At 35.7% G+C, this 20,246-nt stretch overlaps 1 protein-coding gene across 1 annotated transcript; it reads left to right on the forward strand.

The window, feature by feature from the left end:
• The first annotated feature begins 7,670 nt into the window (after positions 1-7,670).
• On the forward strand, positions 7,671-10,494 carry LOC133303197 (U-box domain-containing protein 30-like). Its single transcript, XM_061503074.1, has 2 exons — positions 7,671-9,787; positions 10,260-10,494. Exon 1 carries the CDS (start codon positions 8,323-8,325, stop codon positions 9,673-9,675), a length of 1,353 nt encoding a protein of 450 aa, XP_061359058.1. The 5' UTR covers positions 7,671-8,322; the 3' UTR covers positions 9,676-9,787; positions 10,260-10,494.
• Positions 10,495-20,246: the final 9,752 nt, after the last annotated feature.

The following is a 20,246-nucleotide window of genomic DNA, read 5'->3' on the forward strand; positions in this document are numbered from 1 at the left end:
TGTACCCAATACACTAGAACCACTCCAAAAAGTCATACCTTAAAGTGAGTGTTTATGTGAAATTTCCAAGAGTTATACCTCTTAGGAATGAATACCCAAAAGGTAGTCCATACTCCATATTCTCTTGGCCAATGAACCTTCTCAAGCAATCAGTGCAAATCTATGTACCCAGTATAATATCTCCTGGCTAATGAACATTCTCATCAATACTTGTAATGTCCGACCACTTGCAGGATCAATGACTATCCCCACAAACCAACATAAGACTTTTTAGCATGCTTTGTCCCCACTCGCACACTTTCTAAGAAAATTCTCAATAGGTCACCCATCTCATAATTGCTCCAAGTCAAGCACGCTTAACTATGAAGTTCTTATGTTATGGGCTACTTAAAAATAGATGCATCTTGTTAGTATAAGTAGTACATATTATTTCCTTTAAGTTATCCTCAACTGTACAGTCTTATACCTTCACAGCCTATGGATCCCTCTCGTTAAGATGTTGTTTCGATTCATTCATGTACCCATCCCGTTGGAAGCCTGTTAGGATCCGTTCCTTGTCTGTGCCTCATCTATTTTGCATCGGAGATCACTCCCCGCCACCATCAACACTCGGGATGTTACATGCCCACTAGCTTCGCTTGGTTCATCCTCGAACCACACTGTATTGGGAGATAGGCTCTGCTCTGATACCGCTTGTAACACCCGACCGCTTGCAGGTTCAATGATTGTCCCCATAAACCAACATAAGGATTTTCAGAGTGCTTTGTCCTCACTCACACACTTCCTGAGAAACTTCACATGAGATCACCCATCCCAAAATTGCTCCAAGTCAAGTACGCTTAACCATGGAGTTATTAAGTTATGGGCTACCGAAAAGTAGATGCATTTTGTTTGTATATGTAGTATGTATTAATTCCTTTAAGTTATCCTCAACTATACAGTCCCATACCTACACAGTCTCAGGATCCCTTTCGTTCGGGTGTTCATTTGATTCTTTCATGTAACCCCCCCAGCTAGATTCTTGCCATGAGCCGCTTTTTATCCCTGCCTCATCTCTTTTGCACCGGCTATCACTCCCCGCCCTCGTCAGTGCTCGATATTTATACTTTGCGCGGGATATTTCTAAACTACACTTGAAAAGGATGCTAAAACTCATTTGCGACATTGTAACAAATGTTAAAAGCATGCTGACATCCATTATGTTCCTCCTAAAGAGTTATCTTTCTATCTTCCCTTTGGCCATTCTATCAATGAGGAATATATTTACTGGGACCATTTCCAAATGCTACTGGAGGCTTGAAATGGTTAATAATTGCCATTAATTATTTCACGAAATGGATTGAGGCAGACCTCTAGCAACTATATCGACAAATAAGATTCGAAGATTTTTCTATAGAAAAATTGTTTGCAGGTTTGGTGTCCCCTACACCATCATAACTGACAATGGAACCCAGTTTATGGATAAGAAATTCAATGAAATATTGAAGGAACTTCAGATAGGGGTGTCAAAACGAGTTGACATGACATAATACGACACGAATACACTTAACACGAACATAATACGAATTTTTATTCGTGTCAAAATCTTTAACACGAACACGATATGAATGACACACAAACTATGGGTCAAAAAGGTAATTGACCAAAAAAATAAAAAATGGATCGAGATTTTAAAAAAATTATGAAAAATAAAAAAATTTAAAAAATTATGGGTCGACACTAATTTTTTTGCGGGTCAACTCGAACACAAATTTTTGTGTCGTGTCACAGGTCGACCCGCGTGTCATAACCTATTTTGACATCCATAACTTTAGGTAAAACAAAGATAGACTTAAGTGGAACATCCACAAACCAATGACCAAGTTGAAGATGCCAACAAAATTTTGAAAATGGGACTTGAATGAAAGTTAGAAGAGGCCAAAGGATAATGTCCTAACCATGTTGACTATGTGCTTTGGGACTACATGACCACCTCTCACTCAATAACAGGTGAAACACATTTTAAAATAGCGTATGGAAGCGAAGCAATGATCCCGATTGAAATTGGGGAACCAACATGGAGAAGGTTGCATCCAAATAAAGAAAATAATAGTTAAGCATTTCTCCACAGTTTAGACACAGTTGACGAGATCAGAGAAATGACACACATAAAAGAAGTGGCCTTGAAACAAACGATCTCTGTGAGATATAACCAAAAGTTTATGTCGCGAAAATTTGAACTAGGCGCGACTTGGTTCTAAGAAGATATGATATAGGAAACAAAAATGCGCGAGAAGGAAAACAAACTGCCAATTGGGAAGGGCCATAATGCGTGATAAAGAAAATTGATATAGTGCCATACCTGCACAGCCTCTGGATCCCTCTCGTTTAGGTGTTGATTCGATTCATTCATGTAGCCCTCTTGTTGGAAGCCTACCAGAAGTCGTTCCTTAGTCGTGCCTCATCTCTTTTACACCGGCGATCACTCCCCACACTTGTCAACGCCTGAGATGTTGCATGATATATGTACCCAGTACACTAGGACCACACTGATGAGCCATACCTCAAAGTAAGTGTTCATATGAAACTTCTAAGAGTCGTACCTCTTAGGATAAATCTCCAAAGGAAAGTCCATACTCCATATTCTCTTGGCTAATGAACATTTTCAATCAAGAACTCAATACAGTGACTATGGCACAAGCACATCATATTATGCATACAATTGCATATTAGCCTGTATGCTAATTACACAATTGCAAATCCATACAAATGTACGTTAGTTAGTATACTAACCAAACATTTTATCCTCCAGGTTATCATTGGTCTATACGATAACATCCAATTTAGCCCCCATCTAGTGGCATATTGCCATATTGGTCCACACACTAATACATCATTTAACCTCATATTTACCTGAATGTTAGTCTATACACCACCATCAAATTCAACCTCTGTATAATGTATATTAGTCTATACACTAACCTCCATATTATTGTATATTGATCCATACACTAATACACAATTAAACATCCCTATGATTGAATATTAGTCCATACATGTTGCAGACTCGGTAAATACACCGGTCGTACAAGTAATACGAGTAAGAGTATCATTCTCACGAGGATTAGATTTCAACCACTAATTCACTATTTACGCCTAAGTTAGACAATTGATCAAGAGAATTGTAGGAAAACTAACTTAAATAATAATGCAAGAAAGCAAAAATCGAGTTAATTGATAAACAATAAACACAATTAGGGTTTCAATTTCCCGTAACCTCCCTTTTACGGTATGAATTAAAACCCTTAATCAAACGTCCTTTTCACATCGTCAATCGATTCCCCTAAGTTAATTAAGACTCAATCCATTGACATCTTAATTCTTTACTTTCTTTAATGAATCATATTTACCAGGTTGTTATTCAAAAAAAATAAGTATTAATTTCAAGAATCATAAAGATTGTATTATTCCTATGTCTATCCTTAGAATCATAAGAATTAACGATGAATCTACCACACACGGTTCATGTACGAATATCCCTATTGCCATACACCCACCCTGGATCAATCTACAAGATCAAACACATAGAAGGCATGAAGAAAAGATAAATTCATTCAATATAAAAAGGAAATTAGACATTAAATAGTATTCATAACATAAAGATTTGATTGAGTTCCATCTAGCCCTAACGACAAAGGAAACTAACATAACATAGTAGAAACAAGAACATAAGAAAACAAGAAAGCTTTCTCAAACTCCATTGGGGTTATGGTATAGTGAATCTTCAAGGTTTCCAGTGTAATATTGCCTCTGAATCGTCTCTGGCTCTCAAAAGCATTAAGAACGTGTTTCTCCAATGAAAAGTATGCCTCCAGTGTCAAGTGATATCCAAAACTCATGAAGAATAGCGTAAATAAATGTATGAATATTTGTTTTAGGTGAAAACCACGTAATGATACTTAATTGAGTCACAATCGGGCGTTAAAACATGTTGGAGCGCGTTAAAATATGCTATGGCATAAAGGATTGCATGCATTAGAGCGTTAAAATGCGTTATTTTGACAACAAAAATAAGATTTCATAATTTGGGTTTAACTTGAGCTATACTCGTCTGATTGGTTTGATCTCGATCTATTGGAAAGATAAAAGAGAGATCTACAACTTCAATGAAGAACACAAGATCCAAATCCATCATCTTGGATACAAAAAATTGGCCGAAAGACAGCTTCTATGAGTTTTTTTACTAAATCATTGCTCCACATTTATCGCTTTAAGTCCTTCAAAACAAGCAAGAATCATTCACATAAGTTAATAATTCAAAGTTAATATTTTTTAGCCAAATAACTCCAAGTTTTCATGCTTTTGACAAGATATAAGAGTGCTTTTAGTCCTTTAAAACATGATAAACTATGCGTTTATCAATACACTAACATCCAATTTATACCCGTACAAATTCATATTAGCCCATAAACTAATCATGCATTTTGGCCTCCAATAACTATTCTTTGGTCCATACACCAACATCTATATGTTTCCATATGAAAGTATGTTATACCATACTATAACTCAACAATTAACCATTTAATAAATTAACCATAACTCTGATGGTGGAACATCAAGTGATACTAATCTCAAGGCCCAAGAGTTTGCCTCTTGAAGACAAACTTCCCAAAGATCCTCTTTTGTTCAACAAGTTGATAATCACCCAATTTCACCAATTAACAACCTAATCAAAAGAAGCATAACAACTAATAATTCATGCAACTCATGAATCCATAAACGAATAATTTTTATTTTCAAAACAGGCAAGCTTAGGCTACTTACCCTTAGCTCTTGAACTTTTCCAAAACAAGACATCCTTTCTTTAAATTTACCCAATGGTATTTCTACCACACTTTTTCCAAGGATTTACTTTAAAAGTTGTTTTCCTCTAACTCAAAGTTCCACATCTTTGATACCATTAACAAGAAGCAATTAAGGTACAAAGAATCCACATATTCAAAGTGGATAAAATCAATCGTTAACTCATAATTATTATAAACCAACAAGTCAATAGTTATAATTCTTCCAAGATTAAGGTTAAGCCACTTACCTTATTTTTGAATGTTTCAAGAATGGAATCCCTAGCTTAAAGTGAGATTCAAGGATGGTTCCACCACTAATTTTTAAAAATACGTTTGCAAAACAAACATTATCAAATAGATTTTTTTATTTAGTTTTTTGAAAATTAAAAACCTTTTTTTTAAAATAGAATTCAAAGTTGCTCTTTTATTCTAATTTATTGTTCAAAGAGGCATCCCCTAGTAAAAAGTTGTTTATGCTAGATTTTACACCCCAACCTTAATTAAAAAGGATAGGATATTATATTTATCTTTTTTTTATGTCTACTCTATATATTCAAGTAATCTGAAGGGTATCCTCCCGCTGTAACCGAAGACTAATCCCTAATCGAGCACTGTCGGATTCTTTTGGGGCAGCTCTCTCAAATCCTTTTTTTCCATTCCGAGAGCTCGAACTCGAGACTTCTGGTTAAGGGACCCAGGTTCCTTACCACCTATGCCAAAAGAGTTTGGTTACTCTATATATTTCTATACATACTGTTATATCATAATCTCAACCGACCTTCACCTCTTCTCTTTCTTCTCTTAGTGTGAAGCTAACGGTGTATATAGAAATAAATAAAATAAGAATGAACAAAAAAGATAGATATAATATTATATTCCTAATTAAACAACCCAACCTTAAACAACACTGCGCATACGTGCTGTAAAAGTTTCTTATTGCTTTCTAGGGTCTTTTTAACTAATCAGTTTTGTGAATACATATACCTATACATATATGTATCATAAATATAACGATATCATTTATGACTCTGTATTTCATATGCGTGCATTAAAGATATTCATTTATAGTTTACACTTGCTTACAACCACTCCCCCGTCAAGTACCAACATAAACTCCTTATTGTTGAGCCCCAAATGATATGAATAATGAGAGATGCCATTGAAAGGAAAAGAACGAGAGAAACTTGAAATGGATGATCATAATTAATGCCATTGTTACTTACATAGTTACATGACTATTATAAAAGGGTGTGATGTTGTTTATGTTATAGAAAATACACAAATAAAAATTTGTAAGATCCATGTAAAGAGTAGAGAAAAAAAAAAAATGAGTCTCACACAATTTTATGTATGTGTAGGAGATAAAATTATCTCATATAATATGAAAGATATTAAATTCATTATAAAACATGATAAATAATAAAAAAACAAAGAAAATCAACATGAATTACATGAAACAGAAGATATTGAACAGGGACATCAGTGATGAGTAAAAGAACGTAGTATAAAGTAAATGATGAGTAAATAGAGAAAAGCTAGAGTTTACAGGGACAGATGGGATGACCGCACGTGTAGTGCGCGGAACGAGGGACTAATTTAACTTATTTTTGGAAGAGTAAATTACATTTCTTATCATTTGGTTTTGGTTAATGTACGAATTAAAATTTATGATCCAAAAATATGTAAATCACTTTAGAATGTACACTTTATACTACAATTTATAGTGTAAACTATTAAACAGAAATAGAATTATTCAAATGTGCTAGTTTTAAAAAGTTTAAAATAATTTGTAAGAGAATTAAGCTCAAATTTTAATATTGTCGTTGTATAAAAAAAATAAGAATTATCATGTGAACTGCACGTAACATACATATTATTAAAAAAATTATTAAAATGGAGTCTTAATTGTATCATTTATTCATTTAAATTTAATTTTTTGTTTATTTATAATATTATTAAGATTAAATAATTTTTCATTTCATGGTGTTTATATTTTTCATTAATATTTGTTATAATTAGGACTTTTTACTTTTCTTTCTTAATTATACTAACTTTTCACTTAATTTTGAGTTATCTTTACTTAAAATATTATTTAAGGTCAAAACACCAAAAAAATGTTATATTTTAGACTAAAATCGCACTTTATAATTTAATTTTTCCTTAATTATTGTCACATGCCTTGCTAAACAAATGTAATTCTTTTTAAAGAAATATAAAATTTAATAAATTATTTTAAAATTTTCAAATCAAAAAATGATTTTCGTTTTAAAAAATTCTCATAAAAAGTTTTAAATAAGTTTTTTTACTTTAAAATAAAAGAAAAATATTTGTCATCTAAAAGAATCAAAGTTAATGTTATTTTAAATGAAATTAATATGTTTTGATGCATGTTTAATGATTATATATATATTTTTTAAAATTAAGAAGATGAAGAAAATAAAAATATTATGAAAGAGAAAAGTAAAAATCATCAAAATATAATAATTTAACTTTATAATAATACAAGCTAGTATCTTTTAAAATTATAAACACTTTTTACTTAAAATAAACACTTAAACTTATTTATCGGAAAAAAAAAAAAAAAAACTTAAACTTCACTCCTTTCTTCGATATTGTAATTTGTAAGTTTGTAACTCATTTCCCACCTCACCTTCGGTTGCTGGTTGAGTAATTTACTTCCCCTGACGAAAAAAAATTGAACCGTGCATCAATTATCATCTTCATTTTATTAATTTTAACCTAAATTAATTTACTTGGTTGTAAATTATTTTGGATGAGTGGTGATTTCATGAATTTGCCCCCAAAAAAAAAAAGGTGTCAGTCAAGTTCAGTTCTGTAGAGGAGGAGGAGGGTTTGGCAGTGCCAGGAATGGCTTTTCTCTGCAACTCCCTTCTTCCCACTGTCTCATCCCCATGGTGGTACGGTCCCTCTTGTTCAATCACTTCAACCTCTTTTGAATTCCAACCCCTCTTCTTATTATTTTCCATGTTATCCTGATCTGGCACTTCAATTATTTTGCCTCTTTCAACTGTTTGTCAGAAATTTCTGCTGCCATTGATTTCCTCCTTGTGGTTAGTACTAGTAGTTTGTAGGCTAGTGCTGTTTCCACTGTTTGCTCTTTGATTGGTCTAGATTCTTTATTGTTTTGCTAAAGGGTTGCTGATTTAACCCCTCATTTTGAAGCTTGAGCATCAAGTGAGAGAAGCTTGGTTATATGTTTATGATGTGAGATATGATGGCAAATGGTAATGATTCGTTTGACCATCGAAAGAGATAAGATAAAGCTGAGAGAGAACTTTTTTTAATTTTTTTTTTTTAAAGACAGAACAGGAACAGAGCGATTTGTACAATAAAGCAAGTTCATTACTTGGAAACTGTCCATGAGTGTACTGGGAGTAATGTCCATTGAAGGTTGCTTCTCATCGCTGAGATTTTTTGGCTCATTCTTATAGCCTGAATTTTCCAAAGTTAGTTTCTTTTTCTCAAAGGGGTTTGGAAAATGCGAATGTTTCAGCCTCTTTCTAAGAGGGATGCGGTCGCTGGGTTCGAGGGCGGTGGTGATGGCCAGATTCTAGATCTGGACACGGCAGTGAAAGATGGGGTTTTGGGTGGTGTGGATGCTGGAGTTGTGGGAACTGGGGTTGGTGAAAAATTGGATCTTGGGAAGATGATTGAAGAGTTAGACTTGTCTGAAGTTCCCTCTGTGTTCATTTGCCCAATTTCCCTTGAGCCGATGCAAGACCCTGTGACCCTTTGCACGGGCCAAACCTATGAGAGGTCCAACATTCTGAAATGGTTCAGTTTGGGGTACTTCACTTGCCCCACCACGATGCAAGAGCTTTGGGACGATTCCATCACTCCAAATACCACCCTCTATCGTCTAATACACACTTGGTTTTCTCAGAAGTATTTGCTGATGAAGAAGAAATCGGAGGATGTACACGGAAGGGCCTCAGAACTTCTTGAGACACTGAAGAAGGTGAAGGGTCAAGCTCGTGTTCAGGCTCTCAAGGAGCTCCATCAAGTAGTGGTTGTTCATGCCACTGCCCGCAAGGCATTGATTGATGAAGGTGGAGTCTCTGTGATGTCATCGTTACTTGGTCCTTTTACATCCCATGCTGTTGGCTCAGAGGTTATTGGTGTTCTTGTGAGTTTAAACCTTGATTCTGAATCCAAAAAGAATCTTATGCAGCCTGCAAAAATTTCATTGATGGTGGACATTTTGAATGAGGGCTCAATTGAGACGAAAATCAATTGCACCCGGCTAATTGAATCATTGATTGACAAGAAGGATTTTCGGTCAGGGATTTTCAAAAGCCATAGCCTTTTGGTTGGGTTGATGAGGCTTGTGAAGGACAAGAGACACGCAAATGGACTCTATCCTGGACTAAGCCTCCTCAAAACATTATGCATGCATACAGAAGTTAAGAATCTGCTAGTGAGCATTGGGGTTATTTCTCAGTTGGTTGAGTTGTTTTCTGGTATGGGTCCTGATTGTTTGGAATTAGCCCTTTCCATTTTAGATGCATTGGCATCTATCCCAGAAGGCAGATTGGCTTTGAAGGATTGTTCTAATAGCATACCCATTATGGTGAAATTGTTGATGAGGGTCTCAGAGAATTGCACCCAATATGCATTGTCAATATTGTGGTCTGTGTGCAAGCTTGCACCTGAGGAGTGCTCTTTGATTGCTGTGGATGCGGGACTTGCTGCAAAACTCCTCCTTGTGATTCAAAGCGGTTGCAATCCTATATTAAAACAACAGTCTGCTGAGCTTTTGAAGTTGTGTAGTTTAAATTATTCAGATACAATCTTCATTTCCAAGTGCAAGCTTACTAGAACCATCCAATGACAGTGGATTTTAACCTGGTTGTATCAACAATTTGTAAATCTGTAGGGCAAGATCAGCTACTTATCAGATCACAGAACTCAAATAAATCCCAGGACTTGACATGGGGTTTGAGGTGCAAGTCTCTCCTGTATATATACTTTTTAGTATTTTTATTCCAACAATTGATTTTAATGAAGACGAAGAACATTGACACCTTGCTGTCCAGTGTTTTTCAATAAGCCCCATCAAAGATGTATCTTGCAATTTCAATTGTAATTGTTGAGGAGTTGCTTTGCTCCATGTCTTCCTTCTATTGTAGGATCTTAAAGGCCTCCAATTTTCCATAAAAAATACTGGGAATTTTAGTTTTGACATCAACAACCATGTAGATAGAGAGCCTCCGCCTTTCAATTTTTATTTAATCTGTAATTCTGTACAATGGAAACAACCATTTCATTTTTCATTTGTTCTTATTATGAACTGTACCTGCAACTTATTCAAACTGTCATATTGATCTTATTAATTCTTTGATATCAATTATTCATGGTCTTTTCCAAGTGATGAACTGTATGCTAATTCATATTTAAGTTTTCTTTTGCAACCAGCGAAATGACATATGAGAGGAGGAGACACAGTGAAAGGTGTAGGGAGATGGCAGGTGAAGCATTCATCACATGTGCTCGAGTTTCGTATATTTATGGATGACTGGACGTTTGAGCGTAGGCGTGTGGTGCATGCATATTTTTCTTTTATCCTTTTTTATGGCACTATTTGAGTACAAGGCCTATGTAAACGTTACCTCTCGGCTCTCACTGAATCAATGGATGATTGGAAATTAAAGAAAAGAAAGGTTAGAAGAGCTTTCACTGAATAGGAACGTTGAATTGCTGTTTGGCCTTTGGAATACATCCAAAATAAACAGCCATGTCTATCCAAGTAGTGATATACTGGCCCATGTGTGAAGATATGTGGAAAAATGTTCAATCAAATAAAAAAAGCCTATCTCTGCAAAAAGTTTAGTGAATGAACCAAGTCTGAATGCTTTGAGGGAAGCCACTAGGAAGGAGTTGCGTCTCTGACAACAAATTGGCATTGCAGATTCTTATTTTCTTTATTCATTTTTAATTGATTTATTTTATTAAAATTAATTTTTTAAAGGATAAAAGATTTTTCAGTCTATAAAAATAAGTTATTTCCGATGAACTTAAAATAATGTCATTTTCGGATAGAAATTAAGGTGTTTTTGTAATTTTAATATATTGCAGTGTTATATTATAACCTAAAATGGTGTCATTTTGAGTTCACTAGAGATAACTTTATCTTCGGTGACTGAAGAAATATTTTTTCCTTTTTTTAATTTATTTCATGTTTTTAATTTTTCTGAAATTTCCTTAATAAAATGTAAAAAATAAAATAAAAAAATAAGAAGAGTGATATTTTTATAATTATAAAAAACCAAAGCCACTTTGGATTGTTCAGCCTCACATAGCTCATGGATCTAAACTTGCCATAAAAGCGAATCTTTGAAGTAGAGGAATCCTTGGCACCGGAATCTTCTAAATTTGAACAGTGAACATTTTCAGATCCAGGTTTACAACTATATTTCTAGATATATAGTTTTTCAATTCATATCCTAGTCCAGAGGATGTCAAAGATGTCGAATGGAGGGGGGCTTGGTTGGTCAATGATATCATCATTCTAGGGAAGTATATTTATTAAATATTTCATAAAGATAATAACTTTCGAGATCCCTTTACATTATAGGATGATGATGAATCTCCCAAATTCTTAAGAAATCACCTAGAAGGGTGTAAATGCAGAGGTTAGATTTAAGAAAATAGGTTTGAAGCTTGGAGGCGTCAATTATATGCATGGTTTAATTATATTGGTTGCGTACCTATCATTTTACATTATAATAAAGCGAGCATCTAATCTTTTGTTGTAGGAGATACTTCTTTCATGTCATAGACCCAACACATGGTGGGTCTCACCAAGTGTTGAAAAAATAAAAAAATAAAAATAAAAGGCACGTTTGTCGATGTATCTACAACATAAAATAACTCTCTCCTATGTCAAAGAACCTTGGGATACACCACCCCAAAAGCTAGCTCAAAGGGTGGGAGTGCCCAAGGCCTTATAAACTCCACATTAGTTGCTCTTCAACCAATATGGGACTATATATCTCAACACGCCCCCTCACGCAAGAACCCTCTTGGCTTGAAGCGTGGATTATGCAACAGGTCTAATCTTTGGTTTACCTTTTTGAGCTTCCACTTTAAAGTCGGGGGCGGTGAGGATCGAACCTCAAGCATTGATACTATGTCAAAGAACCTTGGGATAGACCACCCCAAAAGCTAGCTCAAAGGGTGGGAGTGCCCAAGGCCTTATAAACTCCACATTAGTTGCTCTTCAACCAATGTGGGACTATATATCTCAACATCCTATTACATGAGAGAATAATTTCCCTATAATAAATTATATTTTCAATTTTGGTCGTTAACTTCATTTATATTTTATGGATCTAAATTTTAATTATGTGAATCAATGATTAAATATGAATATAATTACGTTAGTGTAAAAATAACCTACTTTTTCTCTGAAAGAGATTAATTTTACACGTAAAAAAGGTTATAGAAATATATTAACAAACAAACAGTAAATAAAAAAATTTGAAATCAATGATGACTGTACTTGTAAAATTCGGCTCGACCTGTGTCGACCCAGAACTCGATGAACCGGTCATCGGATCAATTCGGGTCAAGTATTGGACCGATCATGCATCGACCCAGTCAAACCCGGACAAAATTGGCCAAACTCGGTGATCCGGTGATCCAGTGACCCGGTCGGGTCATGTATTTAAAAAACAAAAAAACAAAAATTGTTTCATCTTGTCAAAAAAATGTAGAACTCATTTTAAATTTTTTTTGTAATTTTATTTGCTAGTATACTTTTCTACAATGACCTCAAATTTCAGCTTCTAATACTGAAGCAATTTGTGGAATAAAAAATTAAGAGAATGTGACATATTTCCTTTTTAATATAGTTAAATTTGAAAAATATGAGTTCAATGTCATTGAGAGGTATGTTTATGGGGATTCTGAGTTGCAATTTAAATCGATATAGTAATAGCATGCATTTTTATTTATTTATGTTTCTTATTTTTTAGCTTATTTAATGAAACTTGTTTAATTCATTTTAGATATCGAGAATATAATTGAATTTATATGTTCATATTTATATATATTTTTATATATCTATATATATATCCGGGTCAACCGGTCCGACCAGTAACCCAGTACCCCGACCGGGTGGATGCCCGGGTCGGGTTTAATAACACTGGTGATGACACATACTCATTTAAGTTTTTGCATCGAACTGGAGTTTAAAAGTTAGCTTTTATCGGAGATGATGATAAGGGCAAAACGACAGTACTACAACTATTTTATAAATGTATCGCCGGAATGAAATAGATTTGGAAAGAATGGCCGAAGTAGAGCAGTCAAACCCGTTGGTTTGACTGACGGGATCAGTCCCATCACTGAACAAGACGGCATCAGAGGCCACGTCGGATTGTGCCAGAATCACATCATGAAAAACAACGAGTCCTCCAATGTGCCGTCATCATAATTGACGCGTCCAACACCCGCCAGGTCACTTGACGAGACTGGCACCATGTGGCCAGTGTCCTGTGAGCCTTGGTGACGGTATTCAAGGAGAGTCGTTGCTTTCCTAACTCCTTCCTGATCACTTATGCCTCCCTCGTGTCCTCCCCTCTTCTTCTCACTTCAGTCGGTCATTTCTTCCATTTTCGAAAGTCAGTGGTTGGAAGCAAATTTTTGGGATCCTAAGTTTCCGTCTGCAGTCCGTTGGCACCTCTCTAGTCACCAACCGGCGGAGCAAAGTGTGTGGTTGCCATCTTTCCTCCTTTCCGCTTAGTGACGAAACCACCGGTATGGGTGTTGCATTTTTTACCTGTTGGCTGGATTTTTTTGTATCTGTGTAAGGTTGTGCTGACGCAAGAATGTTTTCCAACCCATTTACTGCCCAGTTGTTGCTATGCTTCGGTTTAATTGCCCTAACTCGCCAATTGCGGCCTTCTTCATGCTTACGACATTTCATATACAACATCATCGTAGTACTCTCAACCACTACAACTTCTTGATGTTCATTCATGCAGTAATATTTATAGCGGCTTGGACATCGCTTTTTGACCCGAACTCTTATTTCACATACACTTCGTCTTCTCTTGTCCACGGACCACGACCTAAGCCTTTAACATCCAGTATGTCTTCGTTCGGGTAATCCAAATTAACAGCCTCATAGTGTGGGATCGCATCCCAAAATGGTGTCACCTCTACAAAAAAGGGTAAAAATGGTACCCAAAAAATATTAATAATACAACCGATTGTATTAGTTAACCTGATGATGGTGGAACAACAACAATATTGGACATATGAATAGCAGTGTGGTTTGTTATTGGATTATCATGATGTTCATCATCACCTGGATCACTATCATTTTGATCATGGTCGTTTACCAATAGAGTGTCTTCATCTTCCTCTTCCTCTTCATTGTCAGGTTCAACGTCTAGCATATAGTCACTTTCTTCTCCATGCACAATAGTTGACTGTGTGGGCTGGGGTACCGATGATGAAGGCATTTGTGTATGACTATTAAGGTCCAGCCCACATGTTGGTGTTGACATGTCCTCTGATATCTCAATATCCCCGTATAACTCAACAAATTGAGACGTAGTAGAGTTTTGGACAAATGTTCCAAGAAAAATGTCAATGTCCTCATCATCAGTTATTTCAAAACCTACATATTTTTTATTTCCACATGGGACTCGACCGGTAACTGAAGATATTACCTGATTTTCTTGCAACTTCAACTTCTGACGAATCTTCTGAAGTAGATCTTCAATGGACAAGCCTCGGACAATATACATTGCTCTTTTTTCCCCTTCGAACTCGCCTACACCGTTATTTTTAGAACCATTATAATATATGTAACAACCCCAAACCCTGTAGCATGATATTGTCCGCTTTGCCCCGCGCACAAGCACCATTGAGCTCACGGTTTTGTTTCTTGGGACACCCCACAAAAGGCCTCACACTAGAAGAGCATGCTTCGTTCCACTCTCCAACCGATGTGGGACATTACATCCTCCCCCACTGGGAATACAGCGTCCCCGCTGTACACACCGGTCCAGGGCCAGGCTCTGATACCAAATGTAACAGCCCCAAACCTGTAGCATGATATTGTCCGCTTTGCCCCGCGCACAAGCACCGTCGAGCTCACGGTTTTGTTTCTTGGGACACCCCACAAAAGGCCTCACACTAGAAGAGGTATCCACACCCTTATAAGGCATGCTTCGTTCCCCTCTCCAACCGATGTGGGACATTACAATATACAAACGAACGAAATTGTTCCATTGTAAAATTGTGTATTTATGCAAATAACACAGAACATTACAGGAAGGTGGAGATTCAAAAAAAAATAAGCAGCATCAAATACACATTGCAAGTGATATAAAAAAAATATCAGTAAAGAACTGGTCATTAAATTAGATACAAAAATAGCAAATACTCCCCCACTTCAAATTTGAACAAATACAAAAATAGCAAATACTCTCACACTTCAAATTTGAACATACTGAGCAACATCGGAAGAGCCTATATATAACAAGTTAGATAGTGATAGTAAGTGTTAGTGACCAGAATAATAAGTGAGTACAGCACGCTAAATTTGTAAGTACGGGACGTTACCCACGAATATGTAAGTATGAGACGCGACACTACACAACGAATATGTAAGTACACCACTAATATGTAAGTACAGGGCGCTATCCCAGAAGAATCTCGTGGGATGCTGACAACGTAACCCGTCGGCCAATGTGATTGGAGTGAGCTGCAGACGTGGCACAGACCCATGGTCCCGTCAAGTTTCCTGGCGGGAATGGAACACGTCAACATTGTTGGCGGCACTCATGGAGGACTCGTCTCTTCACATGAAGTGATTCTGGCACAATCCCACGTGGGGCTCTGATCCCGTCTTGTTCAGTGACGGGACTGATCCCGTCAGTCAAACCAACGGGTTTGACTGCTCTACTTCGGCCATTCTTTCCAAATCTGTTTCATTCTGGTGATACATTTATAAAATAGTTGTAGTACAGTCGTTTTGCCTGATGATAAGTGATTAAGTATTTCACACAAAGGCAACCACTATTCAATTTCAGCCTAAGCACTAAAAGAGTTAAAAGATGAGATTGCCCTATCTTTTTTTTATAGATATTTCAATTTGTCTACTGCATCGCGACTAGTCCAATTTGGAGTGAATCTTGGGATTAAAGTTTTAAATCCCTAAAAAAAAATAGTACTGAAAATGATCGAACGAGATTACCCTATCTAAACCATAGGATTTAAATCGAAAGAAATCGAAGGTTTAAAACCACCAAAAGAAGTTAGATTTATGTGGTTGATATAAACCGAGATTGCTCGTGTTAGTCCATTATTGATTATACAAAGTCCAAAGACCCTTCATCCAACTGTCATAATTAGTTTTTTGGTTGGAGAAACCTTTTTTCTATACAGAAATATACTTATTTTTTCTGGTTCTATAAGGATTTTTCACTAATCTCGGATTTTGTCATAATTCTTCTGTTACATAAATATACTCATCTTATGTTAGTCTCAGTTCGTAAAACGTGTCCAACTTAATTTTTTTTAAAAAAAAAAAAACTGATGGGACCCATTTGTTTCTATCTACAGGAAAATGTGCTGATCACCAGCCGCATAAGAAATACAACGCCCATTAAACATATTCTACAAAGAAAATGTAAAGCTAAAGGCTAAAACAGATATATCAACAGGGACAATGGTTTGTGGCCCACAACATGTCCAATAAATTTTTTATTATTTTTTGTTCTTAAGAGTGTTTTGATAAATAACGGGCCGAAGCCCAAAGAAAGGGAAAACTACAGGTTACGAACATAGAGTTGGGATATTCTAAAAAGTTCTTGAGCTTATCTTTAACGTAAATAAGTAAAAGTATATTTATTTTTAAATTTTAATAATGTGCACTTTATATTAAACTAGTAATAGATATGCCATTTTACTTATTTAGTTTAGAGATAAATTTACTTTTTAGCAGGTGGGTAGAGAGCATATATTCGATACTGTTAGACATAACTCATACTTAGCATATTGATGAGGGTTTTTATTGTTAGGGTCAGCAGAAAAACAACCGATGTCCCGCTCCTAAGTGAGCGGACGGGGGTCCAGGGGAGTAGCCCTAACGAGGGTGCGGAGGTAGCGCTTCCGACCCTGTAGAGGCCTGGTACTATTGTGAGCATCTGATTTATTGTAATTTTATTTTTTTCTTAGTAATTTGGGTTTTGGCCTATGAATAGCTGCTCTTAGGATTTTATAAATCCTATTTATATTCACTTGTAAATCGAGTGACTTGTAACGAGTAGCGGTGATATGAACATAGTACAGACGACGCAGTCTACATTGAGTGAATTAGGATAAATCACTGTGTCAAATCTCTCTTCCCTTTCTCTTTTGTTTTTCGATTTGTGTGTGTTGATTTCCAATAAATCCTTCCCAACCTGCCCCGAACAAAATTATCCTCCCATAAAGGATACATGTGGTTTATCCGAAAAAAGAAATAAATAAATTTACTTTAGAATAGTCTTATTCTTAGTCTTAATAATGTTTTTTTAATGGACAGATTGAGTCTTTTATTGGGTTCCTAGCTATGTCCCCTCCTTTTTCTCCCACTTCCAAGTTTTATTCGTCCAAAGACTCAAATAAATTTTTTTTTTAAAGTAAAATTTTAGGTGCGAAAGGGTATCCTATTAGAGTTAGGGCAGACTCTCCAACCTCTTTGAGAATTTCGAAAAGAGAATATAGATCGCCCACCAACAAAATCCTTAAATTGGCCCGTGGGATTAGACTCAACAACTTCAACTTTGAAGTAGGATGAATCTCTCAATGTTTTAGTTATGAATCTTATGATTTGTTTGGAATATTTAAAAAAATGATTTGATATGATTTAGAAATCAAATCCAATGTTTGAAATCTGCTATAAAATTTGAATTTCAATTAATTAAGAAGTCAAATCTTATGTCTAGAACTCGTTAAAAATAAAATTGATTTTATTTTATTTAATTGAGTAGATTATTTAGTAAGCGTAAAATGACCAATATATATAATTAAGGTTAAATTAAATTAATTCCCACTAAATCCTACCGTATTTGATAGGATTCATAAAATAAAAGTAATGAAGTTCATGAGATTTTAAAAATCAAATCATTTCCTATTTTCTAACATTCCATAGACAATATTTGTTTTTAAATCAAATTTTATTTATAAATATTCCAAACACACTACTACATGTTCCTCTTCTTCTTCTTTTTGACACGCAATTTATGCTTATCTTATTAAAATTTTACTTTTCACCTCTAAATTTCCTGTATATCAAAATTGAGTTAGATTACAATACGTTGATATACAAAAGAACAAGATTAGGGTGAACATGATAATCATTCTGTTCCCTAGCACTGTTTCTGAAAAGAAACAATTCTTTTTTATTTCTGTGCCTTGAAACAGTTTTTAAGAAAAAAAATGTGTTTGATAACATGTTCTATTTTTATTCTGAGAATGAAAATTGTGTTTGATAACACAACAAATAATATAATAAAAAACTAAGCATAATTTTTTTTCCGATTATGACTTTCCTTTCCATATGATGTGGTGGTGGGGGTGGCGGCGGTAATGGTGGTGATAGTGGTGGTGGCATGGTGATGGTAGTGATAGTGATGGCATTGGCTGCAGTGATGGTGGTGGTAAGGGTGATGTCATAGTGGTGGTGGTGGTGGTGATGGTGGCGGCGATGGTGGTGATGGTAATGATTGTGAAGATGGTGGTGGTGGTATTGGTGACGACAGTGGCTGCGGCGATGGTGGTGGTGGTTGGTGACGGTGGTGGTGATGGCAGTGGCTGCGGTGGTAATGACAGTGGATGCAGCGATGGTAGTGGTAGTTAGTGACGGTGGTGGAAGTGGTGGTGTCGTGGTAGTGGCAATGATGTGGTGATGGTGATGGTGGTGGTGGCGGCTGTGGTGGTGGAGGTGGCAGTGGCGGCGATGATAATGGCAGTGGTCGCGACAATGATAGTGGTGGTTTGTGACGGTGGCGTCATGGTGGTGGCAATGACATGGTGATGGCGATAGTGATAGTGGTGGTGGTTACGGTGATGGTAATGGGTGCGGTGGTGGAGGTGGCGGCGGCGGCGGAGGAGGTAATGGCAGTGGCTGAGGCGATGGTAGGGGTGACAATGATGATAGTGGTGGCGGTGACGATGGTGGCGCTGGCGTTGTGGTGGTGGTGGTTGTGGTGATGACAACATTGGTGATACAACGATGGCGGTGGATGGTGGAGGTGGTCATGTCTGGATGATGGTGCTAATGATAATGATGATAGTGGTGGAGAGTAATTGAGAGAAATAAGTGTTTCTCATTTTGTGCCTGGGAACAAAAAAACAGAAATTTTTTGATTCATTTTTCTGTTTCTCAGCACAAAAATTAAACCGGTCATCCCGGGAACAAAAAAATAAACCGGTTTTACCAAACGAGTTTTCTATCAATTTCCGTTCCCGGGAATAGAAATTAAAAAAAAAAATTAATTCCGAGAAGATTGTCATGCACACCTCTAGTCTCTAAAGTTGATTGAGAAATATTATAAATTTAAATTTTGGATATATAAATTTAAAGTTTGAAAAGTATAAACAAGTCTTAAACCTATTTATTTATTCAAGTTATACAAATCCATAGCACTTGATGCATATGTAAGGTGTGAAAAACTAACTTTATTATAATGTGTGTAATATATAATAATAGTAATAATAATAGTAATTTGACACAACTTTTCAACATTTTTTGATATCAAAATCTCTACGTACAGTGGTGTTAATTGTAACAAAAATTCTAAACTTTCACGAGTAACTTTTGAACTATTAAAATAAATTAATTGGATAAGACATTAAATGAGAAAAAATACCTAAAAGTTTCACATATAAGAGTAATGTAAATAACCAATTCAACCGAAAAACTTAAGCTTTTGAATGAGGCTACATTAATGGTTTTATATATCTCAACACGCCCCCTCTCACGAACACGAGAGCCCATTGGGCTTGAATGATGGACAATGCACAGGCCCAACTACCTATGCGAAGAAAGAAATTCCACTAGAAAGAAAGTGGGAGGCGGTGATGATCGAACCCAGTACACCGAGGCTCTGATACCATGTAAAGAACCAATTCAACCGAAAAGCTTAAGCTTTTAGATGAGGCTACATTAATGGTTTTATATATCTCAACAAGTAAAATTTCAACAAAACTACATGGTAACTAAAAAACTAAAATTATAAGTTTACCAAAAAAGTAAAATAAAATTAAGAGCATAATTATGTAGGGAATTTAAAAATATAATTTAATATTTATTTTTTATCGCTACTGTATTCATTCTCTAAATCCGTCCCTACTTCGAAGATCCGCAACATCTTCATCTTCAATACACCTTCAAAGATT

This window comes from Gastrolobium bilobum, unplaced genomic scaffold (assembly GCF_033153095.1).
Source record: "Gastrolobium bilobum isolate Gb01-03AN ecotype WA unplaced genomic scaffold, APGP_CSIRO_Gbil_v1 utg2492, whole genome shotgun sequence".
NCBI classification, from domain to species: domain Eukaryota; kingdom Viridiplantae; phylum Streptophyta; class Magnoliopsida; order Fabales; family Fabaceae; genus Gastrolobium; species Gastrolobium bilobum.

Bases quoted from the DNA above. Each gene is read 5' to 3' on its own strand.
- LOC133303197 (XM_061503074.1), top strand. From the start codon at position 8,323: ATGCGAATGTTTCAGCCTCTTTCTAAGAGGGATGCGGTCGCTGGGTTC.